Below are 19,748 nucleotides of genomic sequence, written 5' to 3' on the forward strand. Positions count from 1 at the left end.
AACAATAACGCCAGCTAGCAACAAAATACACTGAGGAATCTAGGATGTCCGACTCACCAGCACGGCTACGAGCGAACGTCCGCCCACGCTAGGGCAAAGGGAAGCTCCGAGGCCCGACGGGACGAGGTGGCGGGAGTAAGTTCCAACCACGAGAGGCCCGCGGCACAGAGCGGAGCTTTACGCGTGAACGTCCAACACGCTTCCCGATGCCGAGCAGAAGAGCCCTAGCCTTCCCCCGCGCGCGAGCGGCCAAACACGCCATCCGTGGCGCTGCTGTCGCTGCGACGCGAGCGCCCTCCCCTGTTAGCTAGAGTAACCAAACTAAAGGGAGTGCTTTTCGGGGGCAGCTAACAACAGTGGGGTGCAGTGCGGGAAAGTGAACGCAGGGGACGAAGGCGTCCCCACATCATGTATTAGATATTTGCATATGTACAGTGAACATTTCTGCCGATTAAGGTCATGACAGCAACAAATTATTTTGCAGCATTGAATGGTGGAGATTTTTTATCACATCCAGCATGACTTGCAGCATGCGCATGACGGCTGCAGCCTGCTGCGAGTGAGCTAGTGGTGCCAACATGCAGCGCAGCTCACACTGTAAAGGAGAGCGTTCCCAATGCAAAGATGCAGATCAATTCCCGAGCTTTCTCCTTCACTTCGTCCTTGCCATGGATGCACAGCGAACATTCATACGAGCAATATTGGACATGTACACACAGAAGCCTGCTTCATGTGGTAAAGACAGTTTGAATTGACACGATGGTCCGCTACCGTCTTTTCAGTCTTTGCCAATCACTTGGCTTCATTTCAAAAGAAGCAAATAAAAAGCAGCACTGCTGTCACATGATAAGGAAGGTAGATGATTTGTGAGCGAGGCTGTAAACAGTAGAAGTTACATAAAGCTCACAGCACTTGCACCTAATGCAGCAACATCAAGAGTGCCAAACAGTGGGTACATGAGGATTTTTGAAGAGGCACTTACTGTTTGCTATATGTAAACAAACTTTAATATGAAGATTTAAATTGTACAAAGTATGAAGGCTGCATTAATCTCCTTAAGTTCAAGGGAAGAAGGAAGGGAGGGAGGAAGCCCAGGGAGTGAAGAGCATCTTTATAATGGGCATATACCACTTTTTTGCAGCTGTAGCTGTATGGCCTGCATTCCTGGGGTTTTGTGTCTGGCGTCTGAGTGCAAAACTGCAGCGTTTGCTAATGTTCATGTCAGAAACAACCAAGTGAGGAAAGAGTGAGGCTTGTCGACTGGCATCAACTGGGCTAATGTCACTGCGGCATGCAGGTAGAAGAGGGAGAGTAGAAAGAAAAAGAAAGAAAAATGGATTAGACTCATACCTTGCATTCCACAAAAATGATGACTGCATGCATGCATTCCACCACACCTGAACTCTCATCTCAAGTAGTAAAAGTATAGTAGAAATAGTTGTAGTAGGTGGTTAAAAGAAAATAAAGAGGAAAGTAGGCAGGCCTTTCAACTGGCACATCTGGGCCACTACCGCTGCCACATGCATAAAGGAGAGGGCGAGCAACAAGAGCAGCAAGTGAATGAGGAAGAAAAAATTAGACACGCATCAAAGTCATGGCATGTGCTGAAGTAACGGTAATCACATGCTAGCCACTGTAGCCCATTTCCCTCTCCACTAGCAAATGCTTTTCAGCGCATCAATTCTGTCATGTAGAAAACGCATTGGTGCACAAGTTCTTGTTTACAAGAGCCGCGAAAGTCCTGTTCCCACTTCCGTACGAATGCTAATGGTAAATAAAAAAACAGAAGTTCACTTTACCATCTATCTAGTCCATAAGTTTACCACAGCAATAACAGCACTGCGAATGCAGAGACAGACTACTGTGGAAGTACTTATTGTACTATACAGGGTATTTCACAGAACTTGCTCCAAGGATATAAAAAAAGTGGGGCACTGCAGCTGGGTAAAAACGACATATTATTTCTTGCTGTAGGGCGCTCCTCAATTTTTTTTTTTAAATTCAGCTTAATTAGTTCATTAGCTAAGATTATTTAGGCAAAATTTTTAATATTTACATTAAAGCCAACCAAGTTTTATGAGGTAGTAGAGGGGATTAGGAAACATCTGATCCAATTCCTTCTAGCGACGTATCTCATGCGTCAATCTTTTTTTCAGCATTTAAAGAAAGCCTGAGAAGTTTGAAAGAAACCATGCGACTGTTCTTGTGCACTAATGTATTGTAGCACTGCCAAACGCGCTTTGAGTGAACGAAGTGTGCGCACTCACCATCTTGAAGCGAGTGGCCAACGGCGCTGTCGATGTAGCTTGAAAGTGCGTTAGCGCATTTTCCTGGAATATCGAAAGCACATGCTGTGATCTGCGATCAAGTGATAGGAAGGCCACCAACAGCCAATTTAGTGGAGCCTTTGTGAGCAATCAAACAGACAAAACAAAAAAAAAGGAAAGCTGTGAAGTTGCATAGTTCAAAGTAGCCTCTATTTTCTTTATCTGTATCATTGTGCAGCCCATTGAACTGAGCGGCAGCTGCTCACTTGGCCACAGTCGGCGCATGCATTTCATTTGTTCAAACCACAGTCGGTAGCACTGCAATAGGGTTGCGCATGAGTGCAGTCACATGACATTTTTTCATATTTCGCAGGCTTACTTTAAATGAAAGAAAAGAAGGACCACGCAGAAGGTACATTTGCAGAAAAACTTAGATCGGTTGTTTCTTAACCCCCTCCACAACTTGATAAAATGCATTTGGCCCTAAATTGAGTACTAAAAATTTTGCATAATTCATCTTAGTTAATTAGTGAATTAAACAGCATATAAAAAATGCCCTGAGGAGCGCCGCATAACGGCAAACAATGCGTAATTGGTTTCACCCAGCTGCGGTTTCCCACTTTTTTAAATCCTTGGTTCAAATTGCTTGAAACATGATGTTTATCTAATATTAGCTGGAGGCAGCCATGTCCTTTCCAAATCCGGCAGCATGGAGAAGAATGTGGTACTGTTAAAAAAATATCCAGTGACTCTAGGACAGTTTAGCTGCATGCACGCATAGTGGCAAGTCTTTTTGCTATGCCGCCAGGCTGCGGGTCAGAGGGGAAGTGCCACAGGATGTGGGGGTTAGACTTTACACAACATTTACCATGCCTTTCATCATCTCTCAAGAGAGGTTAAACAGCATTTACCAGAGAAATCCGAAAGGGGCTCTCATGACCGTCACTGTCGGACATCATAAGTATCACTCTGCAGGGGTTCCACATTCTCAGGCATGCCACTCTCAAGTGCTATGAGTTTTCCCTAAAAGGAATTTCTGCCAGTGTTCATACATTGGAAGTCATACTGAGTGCAATAGTACTTGGCTATATGCATCTGAAACCAGGGATTTTTTCTGAGCTATTTTTTCGTGTGACTGGGGGCAGCTATTTGATAATTCAGCGAGGTTAAAAAGTATGCGCACTTGTCCAGAATGAAACTGCATTTCTTCACAAATAGTTGAGGCAGATGTATGCAGCTCTTGGATTAACATATTTCTGAGCATCAGTGCTATTTCTTTACTCAGTGAACTGTGAATAAAATCTGAAAAAGAGTCAATGCAAGTATGTTTTTGTTTTTCTCTTTGCAGCTGAGGCAATGGAATGTGTACAAGACAGGTCAAAAAGTGGCTGATTTCCCTCTTCATGCTGGCTGTATGGGGCCATCAGGATTCCGGCCAGTTGGAAAACTCTTTTCACTGGGTGCTGACAGTGAGCATATTTTGACCTGTGCACCTAACTCTGGGATTGTATACAAGGTGTGTAACAGTTTAGAGTTTTGTTTTGATTACTTGCTAATCTGTGGTGCCTTGCAGTGAGAAGTTTTCTGGTAAGTTCAATGCACAATGATCTCAGTATAGTTTTACTACTTTATGCAGCGGTCATTCAGGCTAACAAGCTGTGCACACATCCTAATAGTACCTTTAGAAGAAATGTTCAATATGTGTTGCTTTTTTTTTTTGCTTTTCACACAATATGGTAATCAAAATGGCACCCAAGCTACCTGCACTTGTCAGAGACATTCATCAGAACCAGTGATTAATAGGTGGATCACCACTTGAGTCCTGCTCAATCCATAAGCTCTTAATTTAACTGGCAATGCACCTAAAGGAGTACTGACACAAATCTCTAAGTTGAGGTATCTGTAGTCTGATTTTTGTGTATATATACACATGTTCCATAAAGTATTAACACAAAGTATTAGCTTAGAACACACACTTTAAAGATTGCATGTGACCGTCTTTAAAAAGCAGCATTTTGTGGCACTGTTGTTGATGTAATGAAGGTTATTTACTCAGTACACACCATGGCATCCACTAGCTTTCAGGACGTTCTGTGCAAGTGCTGGCATTGGAGATTGAACTACAACTAGTAACTTGTCTTGGGTGTTGGCACATAGCTGGCATACTATCAAAAGCTTGCGAGTCCATGTAATCGCCATCTGTGTTTGCCAAGGTGCCTTCTCACAAGTACACTGTGACAAGTTACGGTATACTTGACATGCTTTGCAATCGAAGCCAAAGCCAGTTTAAATAAATTATGACCTAATTATTTATTCCATACCCACTCGAGGAAATAGAGTCCTATTCTGTGGATTATTTGGCCAACATCTGGTCACTAAAACGGAGAGACATCATAAATTTTTGCCTCACTGCTGCTTTAAGCATGGAAATGCCACAGCTGTCTCTAACAAAAATAAACCTAGGTACACCTTCTATAGTAGACTGTCTGTAAGACGAACCCAGTAAAGACGAATTCTCAGAAAAGATTAACAGTGTGGGACATTTTGGATGGTTCCCCATAGGATTCAGTGTTCAAAAATTTTGTTCAAGAAGACCTGCTTCGCGCATGATTCAGTTAAGACGAGAACTTTTGCCGGGACCGCGAACCCCAGTGCGCTGGGGCATAGTCATAACTCCAGGCCGCTCTGGTGTCTGCCATGTTAGCCACAATGAGAGAACACAGCGTGGCTCTACCATCCGCTCAGAATTGACTTTCTTTGCGAATTTAAAATATACGCTCCTGCCTAAACTGTGGGCTCTGCCCTTGTTAATGCCACCATGTGGTGAGATCTACCAGAACATGCCAATATTTTTATACTGGTCTCCGACAATAGACTGTCCCTTTAAGCTTTGCCACTTGCTGGTTACGCATTTAATAAAGGTGATGAGGAATTATTCCCATAAGCTCTTAAAGGACTTTAGACACCTCATTTTAGTTGCATAGTTTCTTCTCTGTAATGATGCATTCGACACTAGTGCACATGGATCAACCCATGGTGTTCCCCTACGGCTGCTAAATATTGTGGAATTTGATTTCTCCTTGATGCTGCTTCAGTTTCGAATTCAACAACTGAACGATGGCTGTAACATGCAAGGTGTGTTTAGCTAATGCGAGGCATGATAAAATAATGCATTTTAACTGATGATGCATCACTTATTGTCATTCATGCTCTTGAAGCAGGCTGGCTTAAGCATATTAGTGAATTAAAACTAAGTATCGGCAATTACATTGCAGTCTTTTTTATGCCTCGCATGAGAAAGAGGAAGAAAAACTTTATTATTGGAAAGGAATTCACAGCACACCCCTGGGTCCGTGCGTGACCGCACTCCACTCAAGTGTTTACCTATGTTCCTAAGGTCCATAACACTGGCAGCCCAGCCAGTGGCGATGGTCTACACCTGAACACACCTTACATGTCACAGACATCATTCGGTTGTTGAAACTGAAACGAAAGCAGCATCAAGAAGAAATTCAATTATCCATTATTTAGTGGCCTTAGGGGAATACCACCGGATGGTTCATGTATACTAGTTAGAAAAAAGAAAACATGCAAGCAAAAATTTGTGGTCTGTATTCATATAAGCTTGTGGAAACACCTCAACACAGCTGTTTGGCCTAGAGATGCCTGCACTTTGGCCTGGTCATGGGTGCAATTGCCTGGGAACTTATGCCAAAGATGTTACATTTCCACTGTTTCCTCCCGGTATACAGTTCGTTTTTTTTTTTTTTTTCATACTGCTTTTTGCTCAACGTGCATGCAACACCAGCCTTATGGGTGTGACTGTATGCTCACTGAAAGCTCTGCAGTTGATGTTATTTGCACCTAGTTCTGCATTTGTAATATTCCCATCCATCAGCAACTTACTGCCTCCAGTAATAATAAGGTCCTTTGATATTTTGCAGGAAAAAGCATGCCTTTTTCTTGAAGGTAGTAGTAATTAAGTTTGACCATGGTGTTACTAAATCTTTTTGTCTGATTTTTATTGGTGCTGAATGCTATTTTTTATTTTAAAAACTGCTTAGCATATTTGTTGCAGTATATCAAACTGAAGCTTATCAGTTGGCCTTTGCACTAAAAAACCACCAGAGTGATCAGTGATATGGTCCTTAAATATTTAGTCATAGAATTTAAATGCAAGTACAGAAAATTACATGCACAGGAGGAAACATTTGTTGCTATACTAAGTGGCGCTGTGGCAGTACAAGACCTTAAGGTGGCGGTTCCACTGCCGCCATCTTGAAAGTAGTTCATATTCTGCCACCAGGCTACGACACTAATCCATCACTGAGAAAGTGTCTACCCGTCTTGCCCCCAGCGACCCGAGACTGGTTTTGGTTGAGATGTTGAGATATGTGTCCGGTCCTTTCTTGACCCGTGCTGCGTGAAGGCTTTTCTTTTGCTGCTGCGCCTGCCTTCAGAGGATTACAAACGAACCATGGCAAACACGGCTGCTAGTCCCCGTCGTGCGTGGGGGGAGGTGTTGGCTGGGGCGGTTCCGCATGCTTCTTTCTCTGCCTGTCCCTTGCCAAAGCCAAAGAGAGTGGGGCTTCCTTTATTCGGTCTATGGTTCCGGAAGGGTGAAGGGAAAAAGTTGGAGAGCCGGGGCAAAGAGGGTACCGTCTTTGTCCAAACGGGAACAGAGGACCGTTTCCTTCCCTGTCTTAGTTAGCCTTGGCTGAGTAGCCACAGAAAGCTGTACCGTCGATGTTACTATCTGGAGGGCCTCCTTTGAAGGAATGTGCCGTTTCGTTCTTGAGTTTTACCCGACTACAGACTCTACTGTTTTCAATGTCGTGACATATATTAGTGGGAGCAAAGAAAAGGAAAGAAAATAATGCTTCCCAGCTTGCATCGCAAAAGGCACAACGTCGACACAGTGGAAACTTGGGAGGGTTAGTGATAATTGTCGACATAATTGCACAGCGCAAATTACTAAGTAAGCGAAAAGAGAAAGCGGATGCCAAAAGTAAGGAAGGTGTGATATAAAGCAAATTATTTATGTTTATGTCCCATGTATATATTTCTAGCGTTTCTCTTTTTTTTTTTAATGAACCTTATAGTTGAAATCGGTGCCTTTCTTGTGTCCTTTCTTCTGCCCTCGTCTTTTGCGCGTGCAATCACTTCGTCACTGTTGATGCATAGTAATATTAGTAGTAGTCGGAACACTCCTGGTCTAGAGTGTAACCTGCAAACTCTAGCGCTGAAAAAAATATATTTTTTTATCAAATGGTATTGCATCTATGATAAGAAAACTATAACAAAAACAGCTATACAATTTAGTCAACGCTCAGCGGATGCCTGTCCAACCTTATAAACTATGCTTGGTAAAGAAAAAGGCAGAGAGAAGTGGGCAATTGTCAATTTCTGTTTACCTTTGAGATGAATCGACATTGCGCAAGAGACGTGAAATTGCTATTGAGAGGGTTAGCACCGCAGGGTGTCGAAATATGTTTACCTCAGAAGCAAATATTCGTCGTACATGCGGCGGCACCTTGCAACCAATTCCGATCAACTAAGACGGAATATTGCCAAGGTTCACAAAAATGCAGTATACAGCTAGATGCATACCATTCACAAGGCGGACTCGAGACTTTTTTATAGACATGGTACGAAGAAGGGGGGAAGGGGGGGGGGGGGGGGGGGGGGTGCAGGAAGGCTGCCAAAAAAAAAGGGGGGGTCGGCTACAAAGCGATAGTTCTGTAGGCACTTAGGGCGACCCCCTCCCCTCTCTCGTTTGGACCCTCAACTGCGTGCCCTTATTCATTTTAGACGTACGTCTTTCTTGCATACAGTTTGCATCATTAGGTTGCTTATTCCCTCCAGAATTTTCCATCGCGTGCTGATATGTATATCTTTCTTGCCTTGCGGCGATTTGACTCGATTTGGTTGGATCAAAGATTGAAAAAGTGCGCCCGCGTATGTGTGTGTGTATGCGTGCGTGTCCACGCGCGCATACCTGGAAACTGAAGGAACAGCTGCTATTTTCACACCGTCTATTGTCAGGCAACTATAGCCTCGTTTACATGAACCCGACTTCGGCGGGTCGAGCCAGGAGATCGAGTTGAGCAAGGTCAGCCCAACATGACTGCATGTTTACATGAACTCGATTTTAGCGAGTCGCGACCGGTTCAACAGCAGCGGCACCAAGCGTCGAGCGGCGCAGCGGGAAAGGGCAGTGGCAGCCTGGAAGATTGCGGCATGCACGGCTGCCTCGGAGGCGCAACGGCGTAAGAGAATAACAGGTTCGCATTTATCCCCTCCCCTTCCACTAACCAGACTCCGACCGGTTTACGTGCTATCTGCTGTTGGGGTCGAGTGAGTCAACCCACCCCCTGCAGCAGAGTTGACTGGACTCGCCCCCTCGACTCCCGGACCCGACTCGTTTACATGAACCCAGTAACCGGTTTTCGGCTCAAATCCTCAACTCAACCCGTCATGTAAACACCGCTTATAACGTGCTTGTAATCATTTTCCGAGAATTCCATTTCCTGCGGCGCTAGTCTACCCCGCCTGCAGGAGGGACGCGCAGCAAGGGGAGGGGACGGTCCTTTGTGCCAGTTCCCGAAAAGGGGACTTCTCAGCACTATAGTCGGTTACAACAAAAGAACGAAGCGGCACACGCAACTCAGAGGGAGCTCTCCAGCCAATCACGTCGATTTGTGTGGCTGTGCATGCAGCCAAGCCTGCGAAAGAGAGCGAAGGAGTCGGTGCTTTGTCCCCGTGTCGCCGAGGGTGGATGTCATTTGTTCGGGATAAGCCTAAAAGAATAATAACCCAAAAAGAAAGGAAAATATTTTGCTGCCCCGGCATCTGCCATCGTCTCTAGGAGCACCTGAGCTGGAGCAGGGGAAAAGACAGGGAGAAAGGCGAAGGTGTGGTGCCCCCGTTTATTGTCTCAGCTGCGCTGGCCACTAAAGGGGGCGGGGGGGGGGGGGGGAGAGGGCTGGGGTGCTCACCTTTCTCATGTGTCCGCGCGAGAGCGTCTTTTGCGCAAAAGCGCTGAATGTTACAGGTGGGGCCATATTCGGCAACAGACGGTCGTGGCAGCTTCAGTCTCCACCGGTGATTTCGCGGCGCACCTATGGAGACCGAACAGAAAACTGTTCGGTCGACGCGCTTGGCTAAGCGGTCTCCTTTGATGGGCATGTGCTGCTTCGTTCTTGAGTTGTACCCGACTTATATACCACATGGATTCATTTCAGCGGTGGTCATGGCGCCCTCTGAACCACGGCATTCGTTTGAAAGAAGTGCGAGTCTAGTTCAGGAAAACTGCACCTGTACCATGGTTAGTGCTGAAATAGTGCAGCTGCAGCCGCCATGGAAGCAGATGATGGTTTGCGGGTTGTGATAAAAGGCGGAGACTCAAGTAACTATCACTCGTCGACAAGCTAGAACGCTGCTCGAGTTCTCCGAAGAAACGGATCGAGGCTGGTTCATGGCAACATGTTATTGTGATGTGCTGTTTGCACATTTCTTCATGAGATACGAGATGTTGGCTGCCGCTGATGTAGGCTGTGAACAGCTGGCTGCAATTCATTGGCATCGCAAAGGCTAGCGACGACCAGGCCTGCACTCGACCATCCGTTTTGGAAGCAGACAGTGCCAAACTGCGCTCAAAGTGCCGGAACTAGCGGTACACACTCGCCGCACCGCCGCTGCCGCAGAACTTTGCCGAACTGGTGCAGTGAGTGCAGGCGAATCGAGCGCTCTTTAACTTCCCCTCCACAGCGCTAGCCGGAACAACGAACAACCGGCAGCACGAAGCGAAAGCCTGTCTCTTCCCTTTCCTGTCGCTTTAGTAATGCCAAAGCTGTCCTCGAAAAATAATACGACGTCTAGAATGCGTTTCGTAGCGTCAGGTGAAAAAAATTGGCAGTGGCTTAGCTCTGCTATGCCTGGATATACGTAGCGTAAAGCGCTCCGGTGTTTCGGCCGCACGTTTCGCCTTGGCTGCTCGACGGCGAACTGCCAGGCGACAACCTCGGGATCGGAAGAATTTACATTTTCCAGTCTTCTGCGCCGTTTGGCAGCTGCTCGACTCTCCTTAGCTCACCAGAGCGTACAGGTTGAGCGCGACCGTCATTTCTCCGCGCACCCTCCTCGCGCATGCGCAGTAGCGCGCGGCGCAACTGTCGTAAACACGATGTCACGCGTTGGAGAGGAGCGCACGCCGGCGGCGCCGGCAGCGAGGAGCTCGCACCGGCTGTGGCGAGGAAGGGACGCACTTGCGGACCTGCGCCTCTCGTGACGTCACACGGTTCTCGTGCATGCGCATAACAGGCGGCAGCACACTCGCGCAAAACTCGGCTCTGACCCGCGTAGTGTGGCTTTACTAGCTTTACGCTACAAAACAATCCAGCAAAGCAATATGGCGAAAATCTGCTTGGAAGTTCGACACACACGACATAGGGCAAAATCGAGGGAAACGTGCAAACATGGTAGAGATATCGTTCCCTCTCGTGAACACCTCCTGACTGTAAATGTTTGGCAGCGCCACACTCGTTATTTTTTTGAACTTTGATTATTTAGTACACGCGCATGTGTGTAGATGGCGCTACTTACTACATTTATCTACATTTATCGCATGTCTCTGCGTTATTGCTATTATTGTTTGTATTCTGTGGACTTTGTTGTTGGCAATTGTTACAAGTTGATTAAAAGAATGAGAGACCGACATTTTAAGAGTATATTTGCCAGAAAAAAAGAAGCCGCGGAACGTTTCAAGAGCTTGTGCCCTTCATAAGGAGAACAAAAAAGGTAGCTAAAATCAACTAGACATTGCGCATTCCCAAAAAGCCGTAGAGTAAAGGCGATGCTTAGCCGCGTAGAGCGATGTATTAAGTTTCTTCACGCAAAATCTCACAACTGCCACGTGCTGGTTACCTGAACAGTATTGCATTCCGTTTTTAACTATTTCGAAAAAACGCTAACTTTGATCAGGAATAACTTTTAAACTAAACAAGGCAAATGCATGAAATTTTCAGAATGGATGAGTGATTAGACGATCTCAAACTGTACAAAAAGTCGCCGCAATGCAATGCATATCCCAAAAGTTATTGTAGATTACATTGTTCTGTTTTCTATGATTTTCAAACAAGCGTGGCTAATAAATTAATCTATACACGCACTTCTACATGCTTAAATATGCGCACTAGCATCACATCTCAAAGTATCTCGAAAGATATTTCTCTAGGTGCAAGAGGTTTTTCACAATTTTGCATTTCCTGAGACAAGTTGAGCTCAACTGCCAGTTTTCATCTTTGCGTTTTATTTTACAGTTGAAACAAATCTGCAGCTACCGTTAAACCAAATGCATGTTTTAAAAGCAGAGAAAACTAGCTTTTCGGAGATATCTGAACCATATTTATGAAGCGAACGAGCGAGGTACAGTCGACGTACAAATATCGCCAAAAATGGTTCCCGCTCACCGTCAGAGTGGGACCGCCACCTTAAATACACAACCTGCTGCAAGGCTCTTCTGCATTTTAAATGACCGCATTGACGTTGAATGAATATTGTTGCAGTGCACAAAGTCAGATGGGGGAAATAGTTATAATAAATAAGGAAAAAAGAAATATCTGATCTTATACAAGGTTTTCAGTGCAATCTGCTATTTCCATATTTTTTACAAAACAACGTGCAAAAAATTGAGAATTTTATGTCCCATATGAAAAGCACTTAAGAGTGAATTGTGTTCTGCTACAAAATATAGCCCGATAAAACCCAAGTTATGGAGCCTTTAGCTGAATAACCCAATTTGTACCCAAATTTCAGCTAAAAAAATATTGCTCAATTTTACCCCCTGAATTTTGGAGAAAATAAAACCCTAAAGCGAAAGGCCCTAAACATATACAGTCATGCCTTGCTAATGTGGACTTTTTTTGGTTCCCACACAAAACTGTCCATAAAGTGAGTTGTCCGTAACAGTTAATCATGAATAAAAAGAAATGCCCAAGAAAAGAGCTCAAGAAGAACTCTAGTTTGGGCTAGTTGGTTCATGATTCGGGAGGAAAACGGCGCAAAGAAAACGTGGACAAAAGAGAGACAAACACGCGCTGGTCCTGTTGTGTTTGTCTCTCTTTTGTCCACGTTTTTTTTTGCGCCGTTTTTCTCCTGAATCAAGAAAAGAGTTTATGGTTCAGCTAGGCCTGCTTATGTGCATAGAGGTGGCAACTGCAATTAGCAGTGGCAATTAGTCAAAAACTTTGGAGCTTCAAGTGCATTTTCCTAGTCACCATTAGAGCACTGCACGGGCCTCAATCTGAGGCCCAAGCCCGGCCCGGGCCTGAGACCTGAAGCCCGAGCCCGGCCCAGGCCCGCGGCTTCAAGCCCGGGCCCGGCCCAGGCCCGCGGCTTCAAGCCCGGGCCCGGCCCAGGCCCGCTAAATTATCGCTCTAGCGAGCCCGGCCCGGCCCGTGAATCCCGGAGTGAAGCCCAGCCCGGGCCCGGCCCGGCTCGTTTCACAGTAACGCTTGAGGTATACTGCTCATTTTGAGCAAGCAGACTGCTACTAAACCGATAATAAACTGGCCGGCAAAGGTTCTGAACCAACAGTTTGGCTTGAAGAAAGTTGGTTCTTTTTAACCCTTAAGGAAGTGATTAAGAGCAGTGCTCGCCAGGTCCGTCTTTTGGACAGTGATCTCGTGTAGGTGCGCAATGATAAACTCGGAAGTTCCGAGAGCCAAATAATGAGGGCTGCATACGCGCGTAGTAGGCTACTTTGCAGTCCCTCATTATTTTAATCAGTTATATTTTGCCGCCCGCGAAGTATAAACATTAAAGCTGCCTAGCAAGCAGTGGAATGGCATTTTTTTAGTGAAAGCGATCTCACAGGTTGAACTGGTCGCCTTTCAGCAGAAACGAAAAGTGAAAAGGATTGAGTATTTCACGATGTGTGTTTTGAAGACTATAAGCCTCCTAAACTAATGTTTTTCCTGAATGTATTTCTAAACAAATGTTCTTCCCGAATGTATTTCTAAACTAATCTTCTTCCCGAATGTATTTCTAATAGTGCATGGGTATGTTTTGGGATAACGATCGATCAATGGCAAATTAAGACCGGTTGAATTTCACTCTTACTGGTGGCGCAGAAGATAGCGCGCAAACCACGTGATAACTTACAGGGCAAAACACTTGTCATGGCAACCATGCTAAAGAAGCAAGGAGGAATAGATGTGGTTATGAGATGAGATTTACAAACTCTCGCGAGCTTTTATGGCTATTTCATTTACGAGACGTTCCGGTCGGCTGATCAAAAAGAAAACCAAACGCGCTTTAGATTATGAATTTTCTCACATGAGAAAAATATAGCAGCAAAATAACAGCTATTTTTGGGGGGGCTTAAGGGCCCAAAGGGAGTCAGGCTGTGAGAGACACCGATGCAGAGGGCTCCGGATCATTTCGACCACCTGGGTTTCTTCAACGAGCAAAGATACTACACAGTACATGGCTGTCATGCTTGCCGCCTGAATAGAAATGCGGCCGCCGAGGCTAGGAGCAAACGCTGGTTCCCCGGCTTAGTAATTATGCGCCTTGACCACTAAGCCACCGCAGCGTGGAAATAAGGAAATAAACAAGTCAATGAATAAAGCTTAGTTTTTTTCTCAGCGAGTACTATAACCCATAGCTCATCCGTGTCGCTGCTCCAATGCCGCAGTTGTGTACTTCACTCTGCAATAGTGAATGAATGGTCGGACACCAGCCGTTTCTGTACGGACCAAGCCCGGCTCGGGTCCGCAGCTTTAAGCCCGAGCCCAGCCCAGGCCCGCAACTTCAGGCCCGGGCCTGGCCCAGGCCCGGCAAAACAGATCATTACCCGGCCCGGCCCGACCCGCGGGCCGGGCCGGGCCCGGGCTTTCGGGCCGGCCCGAGCCCGTGCAGTGCACTAGTCACCATTACCTTTAAAACAATGTGGTGCAGTTTTGGTCACCTAGTATTCAATGAGATGCGTAATGATGTCCAGTGGTGTGATGACGCATCTCGTACTACAAATGCTCACATCCCACTACCCAGTGGCACATATATGTAACAAGTCGGCAGACAGCTGCTGAATGCAGCTTTCAGCTTAGCACAAGCTGTGGAGAGATTCTTCTTCACAACTATTCATGCAATACATGAATAGTTGCATATGCACATGCACATGAGTGGGCACCTTGAAACTGTAAAGCCTGAAACAACAAGAAAAAAAGCCATCACTCAAGCATTTGCTTTTTCCCACCGTGTTCCACTCATGTCCTGCGCTCAGAATTTGGAAGGGAAAGGGCTAGTTCGGGTAGTCGAGATTTTGTTCTCATTGTTACCCATATCAAGGGGAAATGTGGGCCCCAATAGGTTCTGTGCATATTCACCTTGTCTATTGTCCAGGCAGCGAGCTTCTATATTAACGAGGCATAAATACATTGAAGAAGATTGATCTTTAGGAAAACTGACCATAATTTGAGTCGTCCATATTAACGGGGGTCGTAATAGTGGAGCACAACTGTAGTAATGTACAGGGAAAGAGGAACCATCATGGTTGGGCTGAAGTCATGTTTTTGGGCCTTTTAGTGTGTTGCCCTCAGTAGAGGCAATGCACCGTTTTGTCCCTGGCTTTTCATACACAGCACTCCTGGGCTGACCCAACCAAGGAAAGCTGGCAGTTGCGTTTTCTTATTCAGCCCACTAATCTTTTACTTTCCTATTTTCTCGCATTTTTTCTGTCCTCTCCTCTTCCCTTGTTTCTTCATCCTTCTTTGCAGCTAAGAGTGTACCTTGAGTGAAGTAGCCAACTTCAGTTATTTCCTATTAGGTTATAGCAGTTATGTACAGCTGGCATAGGAAGGACAGGCCTTGCATTAAGTGTTTCATCTCATCCTCTTGTTGGATGGTTGGTGCTTGGTTGTAGGTGGTTGGCATCACAGCCAAAAACTAATTTTTCAATTAAAGGCTTGTTTTTGTATTTTGAAAAACGCGGGTGTTGTCTAAAAAGAGGGCGTGCTGATGGAAATGTTCACTTTTTCATACAAAATGAAGACTTTCTAAGGCATCATCTGATACAGAGGAAGGATCCCTGTACATTTCCATGTACTAGGGATCGGTTACAAAGCTACAAAAACAGCAAGCAGACTTGCTATTGATAAACAATAGTAAATGCACTCTCTGGCCTGGTGTCATTTAGAAGACGTATCTATTTAAGTCACTGCCCACTGGTTGATAATTATGATAATTATAGTGTAATTTCAGAGGAAGGCTTCTAAATTGAAGTGAAACTCAAATGCAAGGAGGTCTGAGGGGCCAGAGTGTTATTACTGTGCAAAGAGCGAAAACCTTCCTGACCCATCATAGTGACACTGATAACTGGCTGCGGCCACGGTAGCTATGTAATGTCTGAAAGAATCTAACCAATAGCCATCTTTGAACAGAATTATGCAGGAGCGTGCAGTGGAGGAGGGTGTGAACGTGAGAAGGTCGCTGGAAAAAACTCTTCAACTTTCACGCGCAATTGTGGCTTCTCTGTAGTGTGTAGAAGTGTATTATTTGGCTCAGGTGTTCATGACAAGATCTGGTGATTGAGCGAGTTTATGTACTCTCCTCAGAAGGTGTTTCAGTGCCCCTTTAACCATGACAATATGCTACAAACAGAGTAATCCCTACTCATTAATATGATGTGCAATAACTTCTGCATCAAAAGGCCAGGCATAGCTTGTTGGTATGTGCATAAGCTAGCTGAACAATATTTCAGCTGCATCTTGCTACGGCTGGAGATATACATACGTTTATGATTTCAGAGATACGTACATTCCACAAAAGCACAGTCTACAGTTCATATGGCTCATGAAAGGGTGCTTTGTAAGCATTTACATGCTGAGAGATTTTTAACAAGTTGGTTCATGACTTGCTGTGGCATCCATTATTCTGCAAACCCTGTTTCTAGGCCATTGTTAACTTGATTAATTTCATTCTTGCAATGCTTTTGCTGCGTTTATTGTCCTAATTTCTTTTATATCAACTGAGAGCACATTTATAATCTATTTTGCAAGTTTTCATATCAGTATCATGTAAGAGCATGTGCATTTTTCTGAACTAGCATGCCCATTCTTCAGTAGTTTCTTACAAATTTGCTGAACCTGCCTGTGTTTGGTGCCTGAAGTGCCATTCAGATTTTCCACTTCAGCCGCCCAATGGGAAAATTATTAAAGATCATTTTTGCACCTAGTCATTCAGCCTTTAGTCATTAGCATTAAAAACAGTTTCATCACCTAAGCATTGAGTTACTGGCCATTGTTGGTGAAGCATCACACGCAACTACTGTAGCATACATGTGGTAGCTTGGGTAACCTAAGTGCAATTTAGTTTCATATTTAATGCTATATTTGTATTTTATGGTTATAAAATGCATTTTTCTCTCACATGCACTGACATCCTCACTTAATGCAGGAAGAAAATGGGAGCTTCACTAATGTCCTGTGTGTTGGCAACCACAAGAGCCATGTTGTCACTGTGGACTGGTCGCTGGCGGTGGACTGCAGCACTTGTGCTACTGCGTCACTGGATGGATCCATTACAGTGGCTACACTGTTCAGCCATGTTTGACACACGTCCCTGCAACTGCTGAGTGTTAGACTTGAACACAGATGGCAGAAAATGTACCAGCATATAACTTTTACAAAAATAGCATGACCTCTTTTTGTACCACTACCATTGCTGCCATCCTCCAACTTGAGCACTGTACGGCCAACTACTTACTATGGGCTCTTCCCAAAAGAGTGGTCCTGTTTTCAGCAGTGCTCACTGTGCGATTTAGTAGGCATTATTGCCAAGTGTACAGCAGTGATGTGCTGCGTACCTGTATAAATTCTCATGTATAAAGTTACTTTGATAAATGACATGTTGTTGTTTATCGCATGGGACAAGCCATTCTAATCTGATGTATAGTGCAAACTATCAAAGCAACTTCATATAGAGATGGCTTCAGCTGTTCCAGGTCTGCTATTCTGATCAATTTTCATTGATGTGTCAGATTTAAATTGACCAAAACTGTGCCTCATTGTGCCAAAGTCGGTAGCTTGGAGTCTCACAGTACAAAACCCTTTGGAAGCTTCATGCATGTTAGTTTTCTTAATTTATGTTAATAGTTACCACTGAACTTCCTATCATCAAAGTTGAGCGAGTGAGCACGTTGACACCTTCAATCTCTGCAGTGCACTTTGCAGTGTAGTGACCTAAAGAAAATCTCTCCCATGCTAAGTTCTGCCTAAATCAGTGACACTGTTGACATCCACGAAAGGTGGAGAGGCACACACTTTGTGGTACCTATTTATGTTATTGTGGCAAGGGTCCACCATACTACCAGTCCTATTTTCAGAAGTTTTTTTCATACTCAAAATTACGTACACTGGTGTCCTTGTTAACAGGACAATTAAGATGAGATGTTTCCTTTTAGAGTGAATGTCGTGGAGTTCCATGTCTTTGGAGAAGGTACTACATTCAACTCATGTATATGCCCTGATGCAAATTTTGCTTTTTCAGTGCTGTATAACACTTCTTGAAACATCCAGAAATATTACGTTGCTTGTAATATCGGTAACACAGTCAGCGTAGCTGTTTGTTAGGAGTATGCCCGCTTATGATGAAATCCGATTTGTCACTGAGTGTAGTTGCATTTAAGCAGCTGTCAGTCACACTGATCATTCTAGACAGAATAATGTTAACAGAATCTACTTCATTTCAGTACGAAATATAACATCATTTTCCAACAGTATAAACTGTTACTTGCATTAGCTACTTGTAGATGAAAGCTGTGCAATGTGCCAAAAACAAACATAGCTATGATTTGATAAATGATGGCATATTTCAAGGACGGCATGGTAACTGCTTTCCCCATATTGTATAATACCTTGTTTTTAAGAACTTTTTTTGTTGCATATTACATCCTCGAAGCTTTCTTTGAAGCACTTAACAAGATGTGCCTACTTTTTACAGTCGTTGACCACATGCAGCTCTTGACAAGTGGTCAGGTGACCACCGCATGTGCGCAGACAGTGTGCATAAAATGAAATTTGGTTTGGAGGAATGGAAAAGCATAGTAAGCTGTCTCACTTCTTGGTGGACACCTGAAATGCGCTGCCAGGGAAAGGACGAAGGATGGTTTGGTTCATTGGGGTTTAACGTCCCAAAGCAACTCAGGCTATGAGGGACGCCGTAGTGAAGGGCTCCAGAAATTTCGACCACCTGGGGATCTTTAACATGCACTGACATTGCACAGTACACGGGCCTCTAGAATTTCGCCTTCATCGAAATTCAGCCGCCGCGGCCGGGATCGAACTTGCGTCTTTCGGGTCAGCAGCCAAGCGCCGTAACCACTGAGCCACCGCGGCGGGTCCCGAAAGGACGAAGGAGGGACTGTAAGAAGGAAGAGAGGATGAGTCTCCGTAGTGGAAGGCTCCAGATTAATTTCGACCGTCTGGGGTTCGTTAACAGGTTTTCGTGACATCGCACAGCTCATGGGCATCTTATGCCCCTTTGGACCACAGGTTTTTGATGGACATCCAGGGAAGATCCGAATGTGCACGTCCCAAACGGAATACCAATGGCACTAATGTTGCACATAATTTTTGTGGCATCTGGTTTGTTTGCTCCATCAGAAGTCCTGCAAATGTTCATTCATGGACTGGTGCAGTGTTCTGAATCTGACATCCTACGGACGTCCGGTGTAGGGCAGGCTCAGTATGATTTTATACTCATGAACTAGCATTCATTATACCTACAATTGCAGTGGATACTTTCCACACGGCTGCTGTCAGTAAGCCTGTCTGGCTCATGTAAAGGCTAGCAGGTTGGGCACTGAGCCAGCCCGGCAGCAAGGGGTGGGCCGATTCTTCAGCCATCACCCTCCCTCCTGATTCTGGCAAATGACACTTACTCTGGCACTTTCTGCCCTCACATTGAAAGAAAGAATGCAGGGCTTTGCTCTCATGAATGGTTTTTTTTGTGTTACAAGAAAAGTAAATTTGAAACCATTGCTTTGCATAACGAATTTGCAGATGTTTGTACCAGACAATAAAATTTGTTCTTCCGTGCTCATTGCTTAGCGGTGAACGAGAAGTGGTGGTGACCGAAAGTGCCCAGACACTGCTCTATTCGACCCCAAAAGCCCCAAAGTCAGCATGTTATTTTTTTTTAAAGAAGCTGAACACCGAAGCAAGTGACTATGGGCTATTCCTCTTAAGGGATTTAGGCCAGTAGTCTTGAAGGTAACCTGTGATGTCAGCTGCATGCTGTTCTCCTCCATGTTGAAAACTCCGTGGAAAGTGAAGTTGCAGTAGTGGTTGCAACTTCTACCTCGAAAGGCACATGCGAAAGCATGAGCGTAACTTACAGTCTGAATGAATTAAGATTAATTTTGCACTAGTAATGAATGAGGTCAATGTGCATTTAACATGCTTCATGTTGGGTATCATT

At 44.9% G+C, this 19,748-nt stretch overlaps 1 protein-coding gene across 3 annotated transcripts in view; it reads left to right on the forward strand.

Moving 5' to 3' along the window:
* LOC149349555 (WD repeat-containing protein 91) overlaps nt 1-19,377 on the forward strand; it is a 52,567-nt gene extending 33,190 nt beyond the window's left edge. For 2 of the 3 annotated variants that reach the window (XM_089578531.1, XM_089578529.1), the window contains 2 exons: nt 3,616-3,783; nt 16,725-19,377. In XM_089578531.1, the coding sequence (XP_089434657.1) occupies nt 3,616-3,783; nt 16,725-16,880 (324 nt within the window). In that variant the 3' untranslated portion in view covers nt 16,881-19,377. Of the gene's footprint in view, nt 1-3,615; nt 3,785-16,724 lie in introns of those variants that run through there. The other variant, XR_016290119.1, reaches the window with a different exon arrangement.
* Nucleotides 19,378-19,748: the final 371 nt, after the last annotated feature.

Source organism: Amblyomma mixtum, chromosome 3, assembly GCF_055824585.1.
Source record: "Amblyomma mixtum isolate Tamu chromosome 3, ASM5582458v1, whole genome shotgun sequence".
Taxonomy (NCBI): Eukaryota; Metazoa; Arthropoda; class Arachnida; order Ixodida; family Ixodidae; genus Amblyomma; species Amblyomma mixtum.